Raw genomic sequence first — 20,716 nt, forward strand, 5'->3', positions numbered from 1 at the left:
TAACCCCAGCACTATGGGAGGTAGAGGTGGGTGGATCATGAGGTCAGGAGTTCCAGACCAGCGTGGCCAATATGGTGAAACTTCATCTCTACTAAAAACACAAAAATTAGCCAGGCATGGTGGTGGGCGCCTGTAGTCAGCTACTCAGGAGGCTGAGGCAGAAGAATCGCTTGAACCTAGGAGGTAGAGGTTGCAGTGGGCCGAGATTGTGCCACTGCACTCCAGCCTGGCAACAGAGTGGGACTCCATCTCAAAAAAAAAAAAAAAAGAAAAGAAAAGAAAAAGAAGAAGAAATTTGAAATGTCAAAGTTAAGAAATTCAGTTTAAAATGTTTTATTTCATAGCTCATAAAAAAGTATGTATGTACAAGACTCAAGTAAATAGAAAGGCAGCTTTCAATCACAAATCAGTTTTTCAAATTTTACCGTGGAAGCATATTTAATGCACACATTTGAATGTTACACATAAATAATTTTAACTATGGAGTCCAAGTTCTGGATTTTACATTAGATCTGCATATATAAGACACTTGTGGTCAAATTTCAAGATTGGTAAAGCCAGTTTCAAGCTGCTTATATTTTGAGTACAGGTTTCACTATTACAAATACATGATGTTAAACTAACAAACTCATGACCTTCAAAGATGTCTTCGTCCCACGCACACACATTTGTAATTTGCGTCCATTTGCTATTTCCCTTCTTCTATAGTCTTCAAATTATATAGTTATGCATTGAGTTCCCTATGCATCTCACCCATCTCCTTTATCTGAAACAGGAAAAAGCACAGAAAAAAATTCTAAATAATTTTTCAATCTTTTGTTCATTCTGAAAATAGTATTAAATAAAAATGAAATTAAAGGAACACAAGATAATTTTTTCCCACATTTATAAGACTTATTTAAATAAAAAAAGAAAAAGCTATATTGCAAGGAAACACACATTTAAGTGTTTTCAAGGTTCTATTTAGAGACAAGATCGCCAAAGTGACTAGGGCAAGTTGGAGGTAAGCTAGATCATTAAGATTTTTATTAAATGCATACTATTTTTAATGCTAGAAAAAATTGATTTACTTTCTATTATCAGTCTTTCATTTTACATGTGGGGAAACTCAAGTTCAAAATTAGTGTTTGTCTCAGATCACACAACTAGTTACAGGCAAACTGAGACAATGATAATGACGACTACCACTCTGTTGACAAATATTTTCTTATGTGGCAAGCATGGGACCAACACTTTACAATGATTATGTTTAATCCTTGCAACAGGTCCATACTATCTATTATCCTCATTTTACAGATGAGGAAACATGGAGGCTTAAAGAAGTTATATAACTTTGCCCAGCCAAACCCAGGTCTGTACTGCTCTGCACTGCAACACTACATTGTTATTCTGCCTGTCTGTTACCATTCAATTCAGGGTTAGTCTTCTAGACTTGCGGTCACCAAACCAAATAAACCAGATGACCTACTACAGAATGGGAAAAAAATGCTAGAACTTTCTGGTTCTATTAGATTTTTTCCAATATTCCTTTACATTTCTATTTTTATTACTTGCTAAAATATTAGTAAGTGGCCCATATACAACTACAAAGATACACAAAAATTCATAGATATATGAAAAATGTTATTGATAGGGTTCAAGGATAAGTGTTCATATTCAATTCCAAGGGACTGAAACACACTAACAATCTGACACTTTGATGTCACACTAGTATAGACTAGTTAGTACACAATAGATTATGACAAATTAAGTTCATATTAAATGATTATCTCACTGGCATAGAGATAATAAATCAGATCATCAGTCACAATGAGTTTCTCCAAGGTGAATCCACTGGAGTATGCCTTTAGAAGATTCTGTTAGATGCTGACGCTTTGTAAAATAAAAACCATAGGCTTCCCATTCCACTCTTCTATGAGGCAGAAAACAGATGGTGATCTGCCATGGAACTCACGCAAGAAGATTTAGGTAAGAGTACATTCTAAGACTGTCCCTAAGACCCTAAAGACAACAGTATAAAGGGACTCCAGTATAACTGTAATGCATCAGTGTGTAGGAAGGTAGAGTGATTAGGAGTAAGAGATTCAACAGGGCCTTTCTATTTAGGTAAGTAATCCATTTACCTCAGCCTTCTCATACTTTGCCATTCTCTTCTTTCTGGAAATAACCTGAGTGGAAGAAAGACAACTATTGTTTTAGGACTGCTACTCAAAAAAAGGTTATCTAAACAGACATATATGCTTTTAATGGACATAATTTTGATCTGAAAAAAACTAATTTTAACATCTATCCATAAACATTTATTGCTTCTTAAATTAAAAATTTCACACCAGTGCAGTGGCTCATGCCTGTAATCCCGGCACTTTGGGAGGCCAAAGCGGGAGGATCATCTGAGGTCAGGAGTTTCAGACCAGCCTAGCCAACACGGTGAAACCCCATCTCTACTACAAATACAAAAATTAGCCAGGTGTCATGGCATGCACCTGTAGTCCCAGCTACTCAGGAGGATAAGGCACCAGAATTGCTTGAACCCAGGAGGCAGAGGTTGCAGTAAGTGGAGATGGCATCACTGCTCTCCAGCCTGGGCTACAGAGTAAGACCCTGTCTCTTAAAAATAAATAAGTTGGGCTGGGCATGGTGGCTTACCGGTACTTTGTGGGGCCGAGGTGGGCAGATCACTTGAGGTCAGGAGGTCAAGACCAGCCTGGCCAACATGATGAAACCCCCCGACTCTACTAAAAAAACAAAAAATTAGCCGGGCACGGTGGTGGTCGCCTGTAATCCCAGCTACTTGGGAGGCTGAAGCAGGAAAATCACTTGAACCCGGGAGGCAGAGGTTGCAGTGAGCCGAGATGGCGCCATTGCACTCCAGCCTGGGCGACAGAGTGAGACTCCATCTCTAAAAAAAAATTAAAATAAAATAAAATAGGTCAGGCATGGTGGCTCATGCCTGTAATCTTACCACTTTCAGAGGCTGAGGTGGGTGGATCACTTTAGGTCAGGAGTTCAAGACCAGCCTGGCCAATATTGTGAAACCCCCATCTCTACTAAAGATACAAAAATTAGCCAGGCGTGGTGGCAGGCGCCTGTAATCCCATCTACTCGGGAGGCTGAGGCAGGAGAATAGCTTGAACCTGGGAGGCAGAGGTTGCAGTGAGCCAAGATCATGCACCATTGCACTCCAGCCTGGGCAACAGAAGGAGACTCTGTCTCAATAAATAAATAAAATAAAATAAAAACTTTCACTACTAAACAAAAAAAAGTCTACCACGACAAGTGAAACAAACAAACAAACAAAAAAAGCAAAATCAAAAACAACGCTGGATCCAATGAGAAAACAGAAAAGAAAGAGAAAGAAAAAAAGGAAACAATGAATAATCTTTAAAGAAATTTAACAGTTTAGGCCAGGCATGGTGGTTCACGCCTATAATCCCAGCACTTTGGGAGGCCGAAGTGAGCAGATCACCTGACATCAGGATTTCAAGATCAGCCTGGCCAACATGGTGAAACCCTATCTCTACTAGAAATACAAAAAAATTAGCCAGGTATGGTGGTGCACACCTGTAGTCCCAGCTACTTGGGAAGCTGAGGCAGGAAAATGGCTTGAACCTGGGAGGTGGAGGATGCAGTGAGCCGAGATCGTGCCACTGCACTCCAGCCTGGGCAACAGAGCAAGACTCCATCTCAAAAAAAAAAAAAAAAAAAAGAAAAGAAGAAGAAGAAGAAGCCGGGCACAGTGGCTCATGCCTGTAATCCTAGCACTTTGAGAGGCCGAGGCAGGCGGATCACGAGGTGATGCGTTCAAGACCAGCCTGGCCAATATGGTGAAACCCTGTCTCTACCAAAAAATACAAAAATTAGCTGGACATGGTGGCTTCTGCATGTAGTCCCGGCTACTCGGGAGGGTGAGGCAGGAGAATCAATTGAACCCGGCAGGTGGAGGCTGCAGTGAGCCGAGATCATGACACTGTACTCCAGCCAGGGCAACACAGTGAGACTCCTTCTCTTTTCTTTTTTTTTTTTTTTTGAGATGGACTCTCGCTCTGTCACCCAGGCTGGAGTGCAGTGGTGCAATCTCGGCTCACTGCAAGCTCTGCCTCCCAGGTTCACACCATTCTCCTGCCTCAGCCTCCCAAGTAGCTGGGATTACAGGCACCCGCCACCACGCTTGGCTAATTTTTTGTATTTTTAGTAGAGACAGGGTTTCACCGTGTTAGCCAGGATGGTCTCGATCTCCTGACCTCGTGACCCAGCCGCCTTGGCCTCCCAAAGTGCTGGGATTACAGCAGTGAGCCACCACGTCCGGCCAGCGAGACTCCATTCCAAAAAAAAAAAAAAAGAAAGAAATTTAACAGTTTGGTGTGCATTCTTCCACATCCTCCTTTTCCACACTAATACAAATATCATATATAAACACATGCATCTAAGTTTTGGGGTCTAAAAATGGGACCATGCAGTATCATCACCACCTGTGCACAGCCTGTATCAACATCATAGCAACCATTCCAGATCCAAAGATAAAGATCGAACTCATTCACCATTCACATTATTCCCTATCGTAGATACAATAAACATAATTTACTCTCTTACTGAAACACACTCAGGCTATTTTCCAGATTCACTTTTTTTGTTGTTTTTATTCGTTTTTTGAGACAGAGTTTTGCTCTCGTTGCCCAGGCTGGAGTGCAATGACATGATCTCGGCTCACTACAACCTCCGCCTCCTGGGTTCAAGCGACTCTCCTGCCTCAGCCTCCTGAGTAGCCAGAATGACAGGCATGCACCACCATGCCTGGCTAATTTTGTATTTTTAGTAGAGACGGGGTTTCTCCATGTTGGTCAGGCTGGTCTCGGACTCCCAACCTCAGGTGATCTGCCCACCTCAGCCTCCCAAAGTGCTGGGATTATAGGCGTGAGCCACCGCCCCTGGCCAGATTCACCTTTACAAGCAATGCTATGATACAATAACTCAATGTGCTTCCTTATTGCACTTGTGTTTTCATTTATGTCTACAGAACAATTAGACTTCCAGCATTAACCACTTGTGTTCATTTGCCATCTGAAATTTCTATTAACTGTCTATCCCTACCTGTTGTCATTCTCTCTTTAGGTTTCCTCATCAATTTGTAAGAACTCTTTGTATATTATGTATAATATCCATTTTTGCTTTATGTGCCATATTTTTTTCATGCCCATCATTGATATTTTTTACTTTACAGTTTCTTTGCCATATAAAATGTTTAATTTTAATGAAGCCAAAATATATATATATAGGACTAGGTGCAATGGCTCATGCCTGTAATCCCAGCAGTTTGGGAGGCTAAGCCAAAAGAACTGCTTGAGCCTAGGAGTTCAAGCCCAGCCTCGGCAGCCATAGCAAGAACTCGTCCCTACTAAAAATTAAAAAATTAGCCAGGTATAGTGGCACATACCTGTAGTCCTTGCTACTTGGGAGGATGGGTCAGGAGGATTACTTAAGTCCAGGAATTGGAGGTTGCAGTGAGCTATGATCATGCCACTGCACTCCAGCCTGGGTGACACAGCAAGACCCTCTCTCAAAATATACATACACATATATGTATCTCTTGTTTCAGGGATTCCAGATTTCTTGCCTTACATAATTTCCCCTATCACAAGGTTGTACAAACATTCCCTCAATTAATTTTCTTGGGAGTTTACTTTTTTGTATTTTTAAATATGTAAATGTCTTTGAAAATGAATACACTGCCCAACTCCTTTCCTACTACTGTGCTCTGGACATGCCACCCTCACACAGTTGGGCAATATGGCCAGCCTGGTGGAGTGAAATAGGAATTCAACTTCCGTTTTGTTCCAGATGGATAGCCAAACATGGTTGATTGAACTGGAAATCTAAGTTCCCAAATACCCTCAAACCTCTTTCTGAATTCTGTTGTATTAGTAAGATTTCTTTTTTTTTTTGAGACGGAGTTTCACTCTTGTTGCCCAGGCTGGAGTGCAATGGCATGATCTCAGCTGCAACCTCCACCTCCTGGGTTCAAGTGATTCTCCTGCCTCAGCCTCCTGAGTAGCTGGGATTACAGGCATGAGCCACCATGCCCGGATAATTTTGTATTTTTAGTAGAGATGGGGTTTCTCCATGTTGGTCAGGCTGGTCTCGAACTCCTGACCTCAGGTGATCCACCCGCCTCAGCCTCCCAAAGTGCTGGGATTACAGGCATGAGCCACTGTGCCTGGCCTTTTTTTTTTTTTTTTTTTTTTTTTGAGACAGAGTCTTGCTCTGTCACCCAGATTAGAGTGCAGTGGCATGATCTTGGCTCACTACAACCTCTGCTTCCCAGGTTCAAGCTATTCTCCTGACTCAGCCTCCCGAATAGATTACAGGCATGTGCCACAACGCCCAGCTAATTTTTTTGTATGTTCAGTAGAGACAGGGTTTCACCATGTTGGCCAGGCTGGTCTCGAACTCCTGATCTCAAGTGATCCACCCGCCTCAGCCTTCCAAAGTGCTGGGATTACAGGCCTGAGCCATCGCACCTGGCCAGTGTTAGTAAGATTTCTTGATACCGAAGCATCCTTACATTCCTAAAATAAACCTTTTACTTCTTCAAGCAATACATTCTTTTGCTGAAGCACTGTTAAATTCAATTTGCTCATCTTTACTTGGAAGTATTGATTCACATATCACTTTTAACTCTTTTCTATGGCCAACGTTAACTTTGTGTTCTGTTGTTTCATCTTATTGAGTGGTTTGGGGGTTCAGGTATTTCGCACTAGGTGTTGAATTGTTTGCAGTGAGAACTGAAAGACACTTGCTGCTAGATGGCAATTTAACTGGCCTGTGAGGTGCACAGCCACAAGCTTTTTACTATTAGCATCTTTTCTTGCTTCATAAAATGACTTTTGTAAAAAGAGACCAGAAATACAATAGATTCATTCACCATAAAAAAATTATTTAAAAATGAAGATTTTTTCCCTGAATGTTTTGGAATATGGATGTTACTTTTTCATATTTCCTTTTTTCTTTTTTTTTGAGACAGGGTCCTGCTCTGTTGCCCAGGCTGGAGTGCAGTGGTGTGATCATGGCTCACTGCAGCTTTGACCTCCTGGGCTCAACTGACCACTCCCACATCAGCCTCCTAAGTAGATGGGACCACAGGTGCAAGCCATCACGTCTGGCTAATTTTTGTATTTTTAGTACAGATAAGGTTTCACCATGTTGCCCAGTCTGGTCTCAAACTCCTGGGCTCAAGTGATCCACCTGTCTCAGCCTCCCAAAGTGTAGGGATAACAGGTGTGAGCCACCGCGCCCAGCCATTATTACTTTTTCTCGAAAAAATATACCCTTAAATGAAATGTTACTTGTTCTGTACTCACCAGCACAACAATTCCAGCAACAACTGCTATCACCACAACCACAATAACAGCAATAACACCAGCTTTTAGACCCTGCATTGAGAATTCAGGTGCTTTTTCATCAACATAATAAATTAAAGTTTGACCAGGATCCAGATCCAGTTGTTCCCCATTTACTGTCAGGTCCATTTTCTTGGAATGAAACAAGGATTCACCTTTAACCTGTATTGAAAAGGAGAAAAGGAATTAAAAATATTTAAGAAAACCAACCACGGCCACATATAATTACATACAAATTGTATGCCAAAAGAACCTCTGCCAAGAATCTTTATGGTTTTAGTGATAACAATCTAATCTATTGGAACTTTAAAAAACTGTTTATTACAGGAACCTTTCAACATACACGAAAGTAGAAAGAGTAGTGCAATGACGCCCATGTACCTATCACCCAGATGCAAGGCCAACAACACATAGCCTCTCTTACTTCATCTTTTCTTCCTTTTCTCCCTTCACCCCCGCCCAGATTATTTTGAAGCAAACCTCATATTTCAGCAGAAAATACCTCACTATATTAAAGTTTAAACAAAATATTTTAATCATATCAGTTACACAGTCTTTTTTAACAGACTTTTATTTGTGTAAATTATAAATATCACAGGGGAGCATATATGCACAAACTAAGTAACCACCAAGTAGATAATAAATAAGAATTATAAGAAAGAGGGGAGATATTTTAGGCAGAACAATTTGATAAGAGGCATAAATATACAAACAAGCAAGATGCATGTGAGTGACAGGGAGGACAAAATTAATGGCAGCAGCGAACCATTTGGTTGATCTGTAAGTGGATAAAAAGGTGATGAAATATATTTAATTCATTGAGGCATGATAGACTACATCCCTGAACACAAGAATAAAGAAGATGATACTCACATCTTTTTCAAAATAATAAGCCACATCAGCTATGTCCACATCATTCTGAGTTTTTTGAGAAGAATTTTGAACCAGATCAATAGTGATAACATTATTCTCATACTGGGGAAAAAAATTGAATAATACAAATTAATACTAATATAATCAAAATCATTTGAAAATAACATTAATTGAGAATCAGAATATTCAGTGTTTGATTTTCTATAATCTACATGCATCACTGTTCCTTTCCATTAGTGGATAACTAAGTTTATCACTAATCAAGAAATCTTTGGGAGGTCTCTAAATCTATCAAAGGGAAATAAGACAGCCATGCAACCAAACATAATTACAATGTACAATTTTTCCTAACAGAATTTTCTTATATTGAAAAGATTTTTAAATAAGATATGAAAGTATTTTATTTGGATTAGAACTACTTTAAAACTAAATTACTAAAGAAATGCAAGGTAAGGCCGGGTGCAGTGGCTCATGCCTGTAATCCCAGCACTTTGGGAGGCTGAGGTGGGCGGATCACCTGAGGTCTGGAGTTCGAGACCAGCCTGACCAACATGGAGAAACCCTATCTCTACTAAAAATACAAAATTAGCCAGGTGTGGTGGCACATTGCCTGTAATCCCAGCTACCAGGGAAGCTGAGGCAGGAGAATCGCTTGAACCTGGGAGGCAGAAGTTGTGGTGAGCCGACATGGCACCATTGCACTCCAGCCTGGGCAACAAGAGCGAAACTCCGTCTCAAAAAAAAAAAAAAAAAGAAAGAAAGAAAGAAAAAGAAATGCAAGGTAAAACACAGTATGCATTTTCCATGTTGTTTTTTTGTTTTGTTTTTGAGACGGAGTCTCGCTGTGTCGCCCAGGCTGGAGTGCAGTGGCACAATCTCAGCTGACTGCAAGCTCCGCCTCTCAGGTTCACGCCATTCTCCTGCCTCAGCCTCCCGAGTAGCTGGGACTACAGGCGCCCACCACCACATTCGGCTATTTTGTATGTTTTTAGTAGAGACAGGGTTTCACTGTGTTAGCCAGGATGGTCTCGATCTCCTGATCTTGTGATCCACCTGCCTCGGCCTCCCAAAGTGCTGGGATTACAGGCGTGAGCCACCGTGCCCGGCCATCATTTTGTTTTTAAAGAGTAAAAAAAAGTATATTCTTTCTAAAGACTCTTGAATAAATTCATACTGCCTTTAAAGAGTTCCGTCACACTATTCAAGCTTCTTTTTATTTTTTAAACCAGAGTTTAAAGAGTTAAGTAAGGGCTTAACTAGTTAAGGACTAGTTCCTTAAAGCAGAGAAGATGGGAGCTCCAGTAACATCCTAAAGTAAATATGCACCAAAACTATATTTACCAAAAGTAATTTTGGTTCATATTTACTTTAAGATGTTACTGGAGCTCATCCACAGGGACAGGTTCTCCAGGATAAGAAAACTCAAATGTTTTAGGGATACTAAGAGACACTACGTTTTCTTTAGGAGTAAAACTAGGCTTTTCAAAGGCTATGGAAGGAAAACAACGATAAGCAAAAACAATGGGCTGGGCGTGGTGGCTCACACCTGTAATCCCAACACTTTGAGAGGCTGAGGCAGGCAGATCACTTGAGGCCAGGAGTTCGAGACCAGCCTGGCCAACATAGCAAAACCCCGTCGACACTAAAAATACAAAAATTAGCTGGGCATGGTGACATGTGCCTGTAGTCCCAGCTCCTCGGGAGGCTGAGGCATGAGAATTGCTTGAACCTTGGAGGCAGAGGTTACAGTGAGCCGAGATCTTGCCACGACACTCCAGCCTGGGGAAGAGAGCAATAGGCTGTCTTAAAGAAACAAACAAACAAAAAAACAGTAACAGGAAATTCACATTAAGTACCCAGATCCAAAACTGTTGCTCCAGTAAGTGCATTTAACCACCACTTAAATCACTGGCTGTCCTTATACTCAAAACATACTGTCTCACCAACTGTCTGCTAAAGCTCACTTATTAAAAAATCATACCAAAATATTCGTGATAAATTTTGGATCCAGTTGATAACGCGTTGTGATCTCCTTCTGAAGTGCACTGTAAAGAATTTAAAATCTGTATCAAAAAAAAAATGTTTGTACCACACAACAGTAAGAAGCACTACTCTTTAAGCAGACAGCTCAGGGTCTAAAATTGTCATTAAAATTAAAATTTTTCTGCCATTTTGCAACTATCATAATAATAATTGATTCAGGCTAGAATCATCCATTGATATTCAAACTGCTGGGTACCAGTTTAATTAGAAAAAGAACATTTACGTAGTATCCAAGTATCTGCCCATAGATTATTTATGGATTACAAAGGGAGAATGGTAACTTCACAGTGGAAAAACCTGGTGGATACCACTTTAACCAAAGTTTACATTATTAGTAAAGGGACAAGCTGACATCATGCAACTCCTAATGTGAAGTATTATAAAGGACAAAAGATCGCTTAAGTAGTTTTCCTGTCAAAAATGCATAACCTGTTTTTAGTTAAGAGGAAACATCAAGGCTCGGGTGAGGTGGCTCATGCCTGTAATCCCAGCACTTTGGGATGCTGAGGTGGGCAGATCACCTGAGGTCGGGAGTTCGAGACCAGCCTGACCAACATGGAGAAACCCCGTGTCTACTACAAATAAAAAAAAATTAGCCAGGCATGGTGGCGCATGCCTGTAATCCCAGCTACTCGGGAGGCTGAGGCAGGAGAATCGCTTGAATCCGGGAAGCAGAGGTTGCGGTAAACCGTGATTGCGCCATTGCACTCCAGCCTGGGCAACAAAAGGGAAAACTCCAACTCAAAAAAAAGAAAAAAAAAAAAAAAAGGAGGAAACATCAGACAAATCAAAATTTGAGGGACATTATGTATAATGACTTGCCCATGCTCTTTAAAAATAGCAAGTTCATGGAAGACAAAGAAAGGCCAAGAAACTGTTCGATATTAAAAGAGACTAAAGAGTCATGACAACTAAATGTGATACATGATCTTGGACTGGGTCCTGAATCAGAGGGGAAAAATTACTACAAAGGACAATATTGGGAAAATGGGCACAACGTGATATAACGTTAAATTTCCTGGCCGGGCACGGAGGCTCACACCTGTAATCGCAGCACTTTGGGAGGCGGAGGCGGGAGGATCACAAGTTCAGGAGTTCGAGACCAGGCTGGCCAATATGGTGAAACCCTGTTTCTACTAAAACTACAAAAATTATCAGGGCGTGGTGGCAGGCACCTGTAGTCCCAGCTACTTGGAAGGCTGAGGCAGGAGAATCGCTTGAAACCGGCAGGCGGAGGTTGCAGTGAGCTGAGATCACGCCACTGTACGCCAGCCTGGGTGACAGAGCGAGACTCCGTCTAAAACAAAAATAAAAATTTTCCTAAATTTGATAGTTGTATAGTGGTTTATATAAAAGAATGCCTTTTGTTCTTAGGAAAACATACACTGAAGTACTTAGGGGTAAAGGGGCCTGATGTCTACAACTTGCTCTCATGTGCTTCTGGGAAAAATAGTTATACATGCATAGATACACTGATGTAAAGCACACACACATATTCATCCACACATACACATATAAAAAGCAAACGTGCCAAAATGTTAATTGGTGAATCTGAGTGAAGTGTATTCCTAGAATCTCTGTGCTATTCTTGCAACTCTATTTCAAGTAACTTTATTTTTCAGAAATATAAAAAAGCATTTAGACTTGGTTTTTCTAATGGTGTAGGATGGAAGATTTGAGTCACCAATCGTGCAAGAATAAAATGATGCATTTAATTGCACTTACGTCCGCAAACTTTTACCATCGTAAGGTTTTTCTCTTGCTTTGTGTTTTAGTTCAATGATGATCCAGCTATAAAGTAAAAAGACAATGTCAGTTGACTGTAACTCAGTCTTTCATACTATTTTCCTCATAAGCTAATCCTAAAATTCTCGAATTATAAGGACGAAAAGAAAAAAAATTTATGCAGTAGCTATTCCTATAATTTCTTCCCTTACACATCCTTCATAAAGGACACACCCAGGAGGGAACACCCTTTCTAATATTGACCCTCTGTTCTCTGGACACAATACATAAAGTCACATTAAGTCAAAGTTTAGCTGGCAGTGTCGTGCCCTGTTCAACTGAAAAGATGAAAAGGCACGAAAGGGCCGGGCATGGTGGCTCACAACTGTAATCTAACACTTTGGGAGGTGGAGGTGGGTGGATTGCCTGAGGTCAGGAGTTGGAGACCAGCCTGGCCAACATGGTGAAACCCCATCTCTACTAAAATACAAAAATTAGTCAGGTGTGGTATAGCTGTAGTCCCAGCTACTCAGGAGGCTAAGGCAGGAGAGTTGCTTGAACCCGGGAGGCAGAGGTTGCAGTGAGCTGAGATTGTGCCACTGCACTCCAACCTGGGCAACAAGAGTGGAAACTCCGTCTCAAAAAAAAAAGAAAAGAAAAGAAAAAAGAAAAAACAAAAGAAAGGGCACAAACAGAAAACTGACAACGAGGCTCCAGAAGACCAAAACAGAAAAACAAAGTGCCCACTTTGGTCCTGACATCCTTTCCAGTTTCTAGTCCCTTCCAATGAAGTCTTTTTTTGCTTAAGCTAGCGTGAGTGGGTTTCTGTGCCTTTTCATTAAACAATCCCTAAAACAAGCATATCTCACTTTTAAAACACAATCAATGAGCAAATACATAGGTTAAATTACATACATTTACTACTAATGCAACTATGAAATACTGAATAATGTTAAGTAAAGATATAAAAGAAAAATTATACCTAGTATGCTATCATTTATGTAAAAATAATAAAACAGATATATAACAAATTCATCAACTATCTCTGGAAGGTTATAGAATAATCAATAACATCAATTCTGTGGAGGTCCACTGGGTAGCGAGGGGGAATGGAATGAGAAGGAAGCTTTTCACTGGACACTCATATCTTCTGAATTCTAAACCATGAAATCATATTACATAATCAAAAATAAATTTAATTAAATGAATCTGAACAGCATGAAAACAAGTAGTATTGGCAGGCCCACTCACTAGGTTCTCACTCGCTCAGAGCAGGTTATTTCAGTGTCCTTGTCTGTTCTTCTGACCCCAGCAGTGTTCACACACCAGCACGTGGAGGTGCCGTTGCACTGCTTGGCCTTAAAGAGCCCGCTCTCATCGCAGTCAGGATCATAAAGCCCATCATTGTTCTGGAGGGCCCCTTCAGGTTTTGCTCTTCTCCCAAGTTTTGAGCCATTCATTTCTGCCTTCATCACCAAACATTTGGCAGCCACTGAAAAAGAAACCTTAATGCCAAACTGAAAACTAACTGATTTCATAATTACGGGAAAAAAAAAAATTAACTCTAAAGTTCCAGGGTCAAAGATTAGTTGAAATGTATGTGTTCCCACACTTACTTTATAACATGATTCAGATGTAAGCCAATAAAACTCTTTCCAACTCAAGGCACATCAATTAAAGAAGTATTAAGTCAAAATAAAGCTTACAGGTAATTAGGATATTTTACTCACGCTTTGAGCAAATGACAGTATTTTGTGCACCAATTGAAGTACACTGGCATTGACGATTGTTATTCACAAAGCAGTTTACGGCCAGCTTGTAGTTTTCACAGACACATTCTAGAAAATTAAAAAAAAAATCTACTTTAAAATGTGGATCTATTAACTCTCATGTCCCAGCTAAGTTATATTGTAATAATAATGCCTAAAGTTACAAGGACACAAAACCTTAAAAAGTGGTCCTGAATGTTTTATTTTTCAGCTATAGACTACTGCCTAAGTGCCTGGCACTTGCTAAAGTTTGCATACTGTATACAGACACATAGTTTAATCTGCATGCATTCCTGTTTTTTTTTGTTTGTTTTTGTTTTTTTTTTTTTTAGATAGGGTCTCACTCTGTGGCCCAGGCTGGAATGCAGTGGCACAATCTTGGTTTACTACAGCCTGGACCTACTGGGCTCAAGTGATCCTCCTGTCTCAGCCTCCCAAGTAGCTGGGACTACAGCCATGCACCACCATGCCCGGCTAATTTTTAACTTTTTGTAGATACGGGGTTTCGCCATGTTGCCCAGGCTGGTTTTGAACTCCTGGCCTCAAGCAATCCTCCTGCCTCAGCCTCCCAAAGTGCTGGGATTATAGGCATGAGCCACTGTGCCTGGCCTCCTGCTACAATTTTTTAAAACAAGAACATAGCTCTCCAAGTATCATTTCTAGCTTTGTCTTTGTGAAACTCCCAGTCTTAGCTCCTTCCACACTCCTGTCCTGCTAAGTAACATCCCTGATAGTCACTGCCTTTTTTTGTTTTTCTTCTTGAGACAGAGTCTCACACTGTCGTGCAGGCTGGAGTGCAGTGGTACGATCGCAGCTCACTGCAACATCCATCTCCCAGGATCAAGCGATTCTCCTGCCTCAGCCTCCCAAGTAGCTGGGACTACAGGGGTATGCCACCACACCTGGCTAATTTTTGTATTTTTAGTAGAGACGGGGTTTCAGCATAATGGCCAGGCTGATCTCAAACTCCTGACCTCGTGATCCGTCCGCCTCGGCCTACCAAAGTGCTGGGATTACAGGTGTGAGCCACCGCGCCCAGCTTTTTTTTGTATTTTTAGTAGAGACGGGTTTTCACCATGTTGGTCAGGCTGGTCTAGGACTCCTGACCTCAGGTAATCCACCCACCTCGGCCTCCTAAAGTGCTGGGATTACAGATGTGAGCCACCATGCCCGGCTGTCACTGCCTCTTTTACAAAAAAAATCAACTATTCCAATTCTAGGATCTGTGAATCCTCACCTTCTCTCGCTCTCCCACCCCATTTTCTTAAATGAGGGATGTTTCCTTTGGGGCTTAACAGGAATATATTCAATCTTTAAACCATTTTATATCTTGGAAAAATTACACTTTCAACTGCAGTTATAGTCCTCCCTGTAAGTGAGTTTCCAAACTAAATTAAATCCTAGTACCTGATAAGGAAAGTGATACTAAGCAGCCCATTCTGGATTATTGATGTCAGTTTAATAGTTTTCTCCTTAACAACCTCAAAAGTTCATTTAACTTCAAATTGGCAAGACTATCTAATTCCTTTTGTCTAGTTAAAAGAGCACAATCATTAAAAACAAAAACTATCTCCTCAGTTCAACTGAAGAGGAAAGAAAAAGAAAAAGCTGGCACGACAAACCAGAGTTTTTGTATTGACCCTTCGTATCCCAAGTACCCTAAGTTGATTTCAATTTTTCCCTGTTCAAGTTATAGTCGATATGAACCACCTTTAATCTGCCCAACACTAAACTCAATACTGGGGTCACAAAAGGGGAAAATACAGCACTTGTTCTCAAGCGTTTAAATCTTCTGCAGCCCCATCCTGTACTTGTTTAAAACACACTGTTCATCCCTAAGGGGCGTGAAATTTAAATCAGACCAGTCAGGTGCAGACTTTCTGAGCACAAACCTGTAGCAGCTATGACCACTTTAAAGCAATTTAACATTAAGTACGTAGTCCCAGATTGAAGCCAGAAAAACATGAGTTGACTAAAACTGCATTACTTTGAGAGTATAATTACTGAATTTAGGCCACTCCATTGGTGAAAGCGTAAAAGCCCTTCCAGAGAGCTTTGGCAAACGCCACTCCACTTCTAGGCACCATCTTACAAATAAACCAAGAGATGCTGGACCAGTGGCTCATGCCTGTAATCCCAGCACTTTGGGAGGTCCAAGTAAGAGCATCGCTTGAGCCTGGGAAATGGAGGATGCAGTGACATGTAAATGTGCCACTGCACTCCAGGCTGAACGACAGACGGAGACACTGTTTTCAAAAAAGAGAGAGAGAGAGAGACGGCAGCCAAGTTGTTTATTCCACAGTTAAGAGAAACTGAAATCAAACTACATGTCTAACATTTGAATAACGGTGCAACATACCAGTCACCATTTTAAATCTTGTTTTTAAGGCCAGGTGTGGTGATGCACGCCTGTAATCCCAGCACTCTGGGAGGCCCAGACGGAGTGATCACTTGAGCCCAGGAGTTCGAGACCAGCCTGGGCAACATAGCGAGATGTCGTCTCTACAGATACAAATATTCGGCTGGCACGGTGGCTCACGTCTGTAATCCCAGCACTTTGGGAGGCCAAGGTCGGTGGATCACCTGAGGTTAGGAGTTCGAGACCAGCCTGGCCAACATGGCGAAAACCCTCTCTACAAAAAACATAAATCAGCTGACCGTGGTGGTGCATGCCTGTAGTCCCAGCTACTCGGGAGGCTGAGGCAGGAGAATCGCCTGAATTGCAGTGAGATGAGATCGCGCCGTTGTACTCCAGCCTGGGCGACAAGAGCGAAACTCTGTCTCAAAAATAATAATAATAATAATAATAATAATAATAAATAAATACAAAAATTAGCCAGGCATAAAGGCTGACGCAGAAGGATGGTCTGAGGCCGGGAGGCGTAGTCTACAATGAGTCAAGATCGTGCCATTGCACTCCAGCCTGGGCGACAGAACAATGCTGTTTCAAATAAAAAAATAAAATAGGCCGGGCACGGTGGCTCACGCATGTAATCACAGCACTTTGGGAGGCCGAGGCGGGCGGATCACGAGCTCAGGAGTTAGAGACCAGCCTGACCAACATGGAGAAACCCCGTCTCTACTAACAATACAAAAATTAGCGGGGGGTGGTGGCGCGCGCCTGTAATCCCAGCTACTCTACTCAGAAGGCTGAGGCAGGAGAATCACTTGAACCCGGGAGGCGGAGGTTGCAGTGAGCCGAGATCGCGCCATTGCACTCCAGCTTGGGCGACAGAGCAAGACTCAGTCTCAAAAAATTAAATAAATAAATAAAAAGAAAGAAAGATACACCTAATTACTAATTATGGGATTCTCAAAATGCTGGGATTATATGTTTTTACTCTTTACGGTTATTATTTCTGCGTTCCCTACAATAAGCTTGGCATTACTCATATGATCCTTAGAAAAGGGAAAACACCCACACGCCCTGTGTAGTCCGGGCCGCCTGCCGCGCGCAGGTGCATAGCGGCCCTGGAGGCCTCCCTGCGGGCACCTGTCCCCGCCTGAGGCCCACATCCGGGGCCCGCTGCAAGCACAAGGGCGAGCCCGCTGGTCCCTGTCGCAAAGACTCCGCCACTGGCTGGGGCTGTTTTGGAACCCCAAGTCCACCCCGAACCGAGGACGTGGGTGCGCCAGGGCGCGAGGCACCGGTTCGGTGGCCGCAGGAAACCTGGACGTGGCCATTCCGTTCCCTGCCTGTCCCCCGCCTCCGCCCAAGGCCATTTCCCTACCAAGGCGAGCAAAGCTGCAAAGTGAGGCTGCTCCCCGGGACGGCGCGAGTGAGCGCCGCCTCGCCGTTTCCTACCGCGCGGAGGGCCTGGGCCGGAGCACGGCCGCACCGTCCGGTCTCCAGGCTGGAAAGCGCGGCCTCTTGGTCCCCTCCCTATTATTCCCGTTTCGGGGGCCGAGGGCCGGGGACCACTGCCCCCCACCCAGCCCAGCTCCACAACTCTGCTCCAAGTCCGCGCCTCACCTTCCTGAGCTGCGGCAAAAGTCGCCGTCGCCGCGGCAAGCAGAAGCCCGAACGCGAGGACCTGCGGGGGCGCCATGCTGCGCGCGCGCCGAGAAGGGGGCGCGGGAGGGGCCGGGGACTCGCGGGAGGGCGTGCGCCGGGAGTGGGACACGAGGAGCCGGCCGGGCAGCGCGAGGCCTGGGGTGCGCGGGTCCGCGTCGGGAGGACAGCGACGACAGGGTCGCCAGACCGCGTCGAAGGTGCTCGCTTGCCGAAGGACTAGCGCTTTGTGCGCGCGGCGGGGCGGAGCGCACACCTGCCCGACCTGGCGGCCCCGCCTCTCGGCCCCTTCCCGGGACTGCTCACCTCTGGCCGCTGGTGCTCGTTGATGAGTCACCGCCCGGGAGTGGGGAGTGAGTAGGCTCCCCTCCCCCAGCCCCGGCGCTGCCGTTGGGGCGCGGCCCCCTCCACAGGTGTGAGCCCGCGCGCCCCGCTCCGCCCCGCCCCAGGTGCTTCCTCTCCATGGCGGCGTTAGGGATCTTTGGTGGCCTCCGAGGAGGTTTGAAGATTCTGTGCTGAGACTTCCTTTTAACCGGAGGAGCGCTGCTCTGAAGCCTTGAAGAACCGGGCCTGGGGGAAAGGGTGCGGGAACTGGATAGAGGAACGTGGAGGCTAAAGGAAATACAAACACAAGCAGAGAACCTTCCAGAACACTATAAAAAAGACCTTTGAGCTTTTACCTGGCAATTTAATTATACTCCTTTGAAATTAGAAAAAAAAAAAAGAAGAGGAAAGAAGAAATCTTGGCTCTCTTGGGAAGAAAATGAGTGTTTCTTTATAATTACTCTTAATAATTCTTTTTTCGTTTTCATAAGCATTTCTGGCACTTGAAGATGTAAGAAAAGGTGTTCCCAGGCTGAGCGCGGTGGCTCACGCCTGTAATCCTAGCACTTTGGGAGGCCGAGGCGGGCGGATCACCTGAGGTTTGAAGTTCGAGACCAGCCTGACCAACATGGAGAAACCCCGTCTCTACTAAAAAATACAAAATTAGCCGGGCGTGGTGGCGCATGCCTGTGATCCCAACTACTGGGGAGGCTGAGGTTGCAGTGAGTAGAGATCGTGCCATTACACTCCAGCCTGGGTGACAGGAGCAAGACTCCGTCTCAAAAAAAAAAAAAAAGAGAAAAGAAAAGGTGTTCCCACAGAGCCAAATACTGAGAACCGAGATGATTTCGGGTTTTGGTTACTATTAAAGAACAATGTTGATGACGCCTTCGGAAAGAAAATATAGGGAAATAGAAAGAAAGGACAGTAATCGATTTCCGTGCAAATGAATTCAAATCACAACACACTATATTATTACAATATTAAAATAATTATAAATGCTTCATATATATACTATTTAGTGTTTTTAAATGTTATTTTTTGTTAGCTGTAATATCATTGTAACCTATTTTTTAAAAGCTTTTTATCCACTAAAGAAATCATAAAAGTAAGAGTTAAAAAGAGGAAAGGAGGCTGGGCACGGTGGCTCATGCTTGTAATCCCAGCACCTTGTTGGGGGCACAGGTGGGCAGATCACGAGGTCAGGAGTTCGAGACCATCCTGGCCAACATGGTGAAACCCATCTCAACTAAAAATACAAAAATTAGCCAGGTGTGGTGGCAGGCACCTGTAATCCCAGCTACTCAGGAGGCTGAGGCAGGAGAATCGCTTGAACCAGAGAGTCAGAGGTTGCGGTGAGCCGAGATCAAACCGCTGCACTCCAGTCTGGCAACAGAGCAAGACTCCATCTCAAAAAATGAAAAAGAGGAAAGGTAAAAAAGCAATTTTAAGATTCGGCTAAGTCTGATTAATTTCTACAAGTGTATGTCAAATCAAAGCTTATGTTTATATTAAAACAATCATTTCTATGTTGTATTCTGTTGAAGTACCGGCAAGTTGATTAATGTAAATAGTCATGCTGTTCTAAGTACCTCTATAATTTGTTTTGTATAATTTAAATTTCACTTGGTATATGAAATAAGCTATTTAGGCCAGGTACGGTGGCTCACGCCTGTAATCTCAGCACTTTGGGAGGCCGAGGCGGGCGGATCACCTAAGGTCAGGAGTTCGAGACCAGCCTGGCCAACATGGTGAAACCTCGTCTCTACTAAAAATACAAGAAGTTAGCCAGGCGTGGTGGCGGGCGCCTGTAATCCCAGCTACTCAGGAGACTAAGGCAGGAGAATTACTTGAACCTGGGAGGCAGAGGTTGCAGTGAACCAACATTTCGCCATTGCACTCCAGCCTGGGCAACAAGAGCAAAACTCTGTCTCAAAAAAAAAAAAAAAGAATAGTACTAACAAATCAAGAACAAGTTAACCAGATTTTTGTTGTCTGCTGAATTTTGGATGTTTTCAGGAAGTTTGCCTTTCTCCAAATTACATATACTTTTCCCAAGAATAAACTAACTGGTTATTGTGGCTTTATTAAAGGCAAAATGTTCCATTCTGAGGTCTAAATCTGTTTACCTAATCTGGAGAACTTCATCTTCTTATAACTGGACAGCTATTTATTGTTAATTACAATAAAGTGAATTGAGTAAGCATAATTATTAAATAAATGACAAAATAACAGACTAATCTCTGACTCATTGTATCTGAGTATACATCCAGGGTATTTTTTTCTTTTCTTTCTTTTTTTTTCTTCTTTCTTTTTTTGAGGCAGAGTTTTGCTCTTGTTGCCCAGGCTGGAGTGCAATGGCATCATCTCAGCTCACCACAACCTCCGCCTCCCGGATTCAGGCAATTCTCCTGCCTCAGCCTCCTGAGTAGCTGGGATTACAAGCATGTGCCACCACGTCCGGCTAATTTTTTGTATTTTTAGTAGAGATGGGGTTTCTCCATGTTGGTCAGGCTGGTCTTGAACTCCTGACCTCAGGTGATCTGCCCACCTCAGCCTCCCAAAGTGCTGGGATT

The 20,716-nt window shown here is 43.0% G+C and overlaps 1 protein-coding gene across 1 annotated transcript; it reads right to left on the reverse strand.

Moving 5' to 3' along the window:
• Nucleotides 1-317: 317 nt before the first annotated feature.
• On the reverse strand, nucleotides 318-18,240 carry EPCAM (epithelial cell adhesion molecule). The gene is made up of 9 exons (XM_004029200.5): nucleotides 17,778-18,240; nucleotides 13,766-13,873; nucleotides 13,287-13,527; nucleotides 12,036-12,101; nucleotides 10,249-10,312; nucleotides 8,268-8,369; nucleotides 7,356-7,556; nucleotides 2,124-2,168; nucleotides 318-766 (listed from the first exon to the last, which is right to left on the reverse strand). Exons 1-9 carry the CDS (start codon nucleotides 17,851-17,853, stop codon nucleotides 725-727), a joined length of 945 nt encoding a protein of 314 aa, XP_004029249.3. The 5' UTR covers nucleotides 17,854-18,240; the 3' UTR covers nucleotides 318-724.
• Between the last annotated feature and the right edge of the window lie 2,476 nt (nucleotides 18,241-20,716).

The sequence above is a fragment of the Gorilla gorilla genome, chromosome 12, assembly GCF_029281585.2.
Source record: "Gorilla gorilla gorilla isolate KB3781 chromosome 12, NHGRI_mGorGor1-v2.1_pri, whole genome shotgun sequence".
In the NCBI taxonomy this organism is placed as follows: domain Eukaryota; kingdom Metazoa; phylum Chordata; class Mammalia; order Primates; family Hominidae; genus Gorilla; species Gorilla gorilla.